The sequence below is a fragment of the Orycteropus afer genome, unplaced genomic scaffold (assembly GCF_000298275.1).
Source record: "Orycteropus afer afer isolate SDZICR_OR568_19922 unplaced genomic scaffold, OryAfe1.0 scaffold00208, whole genome shotgun sequence".
Lineage (NCBI taxonomy): Eukaryota > Metazoa > Chordata > Mammalia > Tubulidentata > Orycteropodidae > Orycteropus > Orycteropus afer.
The window spans coordinates 5660900-5662962 of record NW_006921795.1 but is presented as its reverse complement, the minus strand read 5'-3'; the positions used below and the strand labels follow the sequence as shown (position 1 = coordinate 5662962).

The following is a 2063-nucleotide window of genomic DNA, read 5'->3' as shown; positions in this document are numbered from 1 at the left end:
TTTGGGTGAAGATTTACAGAGTAAATTCACTTTTCATACAGCAGTTCACATATACTTTGTCTCATGTCATTGATCAAAATTTACAATGCAACAGCTCCCCTTCCACTTCCTCCCCATAGTTACCTCTTCCCAGTGTCCATTGCAAAGGGGTTCATATTTGTTGTTTGTACTGCCCATGTAACTCTCTCTGTCTTTCAATGCTGCCATATTGGTCACTCATCTCCCCACTCATTCTTATAGCATGAGTTGAATGAAAAGAGTAAAAAACATGGGAAGCGTGGAAAATGTAGTCGATAAGTTGATTAAACCTTTGGATACTGCTGCTATCTAGATAAGCCTATGATATGACTTTGTTTTTTCTCCTAGGTCAGCTGAGGGAACAGATCAGTTACCTTAAGGGTGATAACTTTTTTAGGTTTACTTGCTCTGATTGTTCAGAAGATGGCAAGGAGCAGTACGAAAGGCTAAAGCTAACATGGCAGCAAGTGAGTAAAAACCTCTTCTACAATTCGTGTGGTTGATCCTCAAAAGGATTTCTTTCTTCTTTCTTTTTTTTCCTTTTATTGTGGTAGAAACACACAATAAGACATTTGCCAGCATAAAGTCCTCATTTGCAGTTCAGGGACATTGATGACATTTTTCATGCTGTGCCACCATTACTGCTATCCTTTTCCAAAATATTCCACCATCATTAGCATAAACTCAATGCCCCGTAAACAAAAACTTTGCCTTTCCCCCCTGCCTCCTATCCTTGGTAACCACTAATAATCTTTGGTGTATGTATATATATATATATATATATATATATATCTAGGAATTTAACCTCCCTACCTCTCCCATCCCTGGTAACCAACAAAGAAAATTTCCTTCTATGTATAAACCTTTCCTTGACTTTTTACAATAGTGGACTAATACAATATTTGTCCTTCTGTGATTGACTTATTTCACTCAGCATAATGTCCTCCAAGTTCATCCACATTATGCGGTGTTTTGCAGATTGTACAGTACTCTTTAGGATTACATAATATTCCATTGTGTGTATGTATCACAGTTTGTTTATCCATTCCTCGGTTAATGGGCACTTAGGCTGTTTCCATGTCTTTGCTATTATGAATAGTGCTGCAATGAATGGGTGTGCATATATCTGTTCATGTCCTGCCTCTCACTTCTTTAGGATGTATACCTAGTAATGGGATTGCTAAGGAGTTCGGAATCGCCATACCAGTTTCCACAGTGGTACCATTTTATAGTCCCACCAGCAGTTTATGAGAGTCCCAATCTCTCCATATCCTCACTAGCATTTGTTATTTTCTGTCTTGTTGAACTTTGCTACTAGTGCTGGGACAAGATGGTATCATTTTTGTTTTGATTTGCATCTTTCTAATGGCTAGTCTTCAAAGGTATTTCTTTGGATAGATGTCTGAGTTATTCTGAGGGATGCTGTGAATTGAATTGTGTTCCCCCAAAATATGTATTGAATTCTTGATACTTATATTTTGTGGATGTGATCCTTTTTGGAAATAGGTTTTCATTTGTTAGGTTAATGAGGTTATACCAGAGTAGGATGAAACCTAAACCTAATAACTTTTTAATTATAAAAAGAAAAGAATACGATCAGAGATAAGCACAGGGGAGGGAGAAGAAGACAGATGACAGAGACAGATGCATTTACAGGCCTAGGAACACCAAGAAGAGCTGGCAGGTAGTAGAAGCTGAAATGGGCAAGGAAGGACCTCCACCTATAGCCATACCCTGAGTTAATTTATATTCTTTAGAGCCACTTATTTGCAGTATTTTAGTTACTTTTCTAGCTAAGTAAGAAAAGGGATAATTTTTATTTAATTGTAAGAATTGTAAGGAGCTCTGGTGGCGTAGTGGATAAGGTACTTGACTGCTAAGCAGAAGGTCAGCAGTTCAAATCTACCAGCCCGCTCCATGGAAGGAAGATAGAGCAATATACTTGCGTAAAGATTTACAACCTCAGAAACTCAATGGGGGTCGCTATGAGTCCAAATCTTCTTCTTTTTCTTTTTTTTTTTTAATTTTATTTTGATTTGGGTGAA

General features: G+C 37.5%; 1 protein-coding gene across 1 annotated transcript in view; it reads left to right on the top strand.

Moving 5' to 3' along the window:
- The window catches only part of KAT14 (lysine acetyltransferase 14), an 83863-nt gene that overhangs the window by 2602 nt on the left and 79198 nt on the right, over positions 1 to 2063 (top strand). Inside the window, exon 2 of the mRNA XM_007948211.1 lies at positions 367 to 485. Coding sequence (XP_007946402.1) covers positions 367 to 485 — 119 coding nt within the window. The remainder of the gene's footprint in view (positions 1 to 366; positions 486 to 2063) is intronic.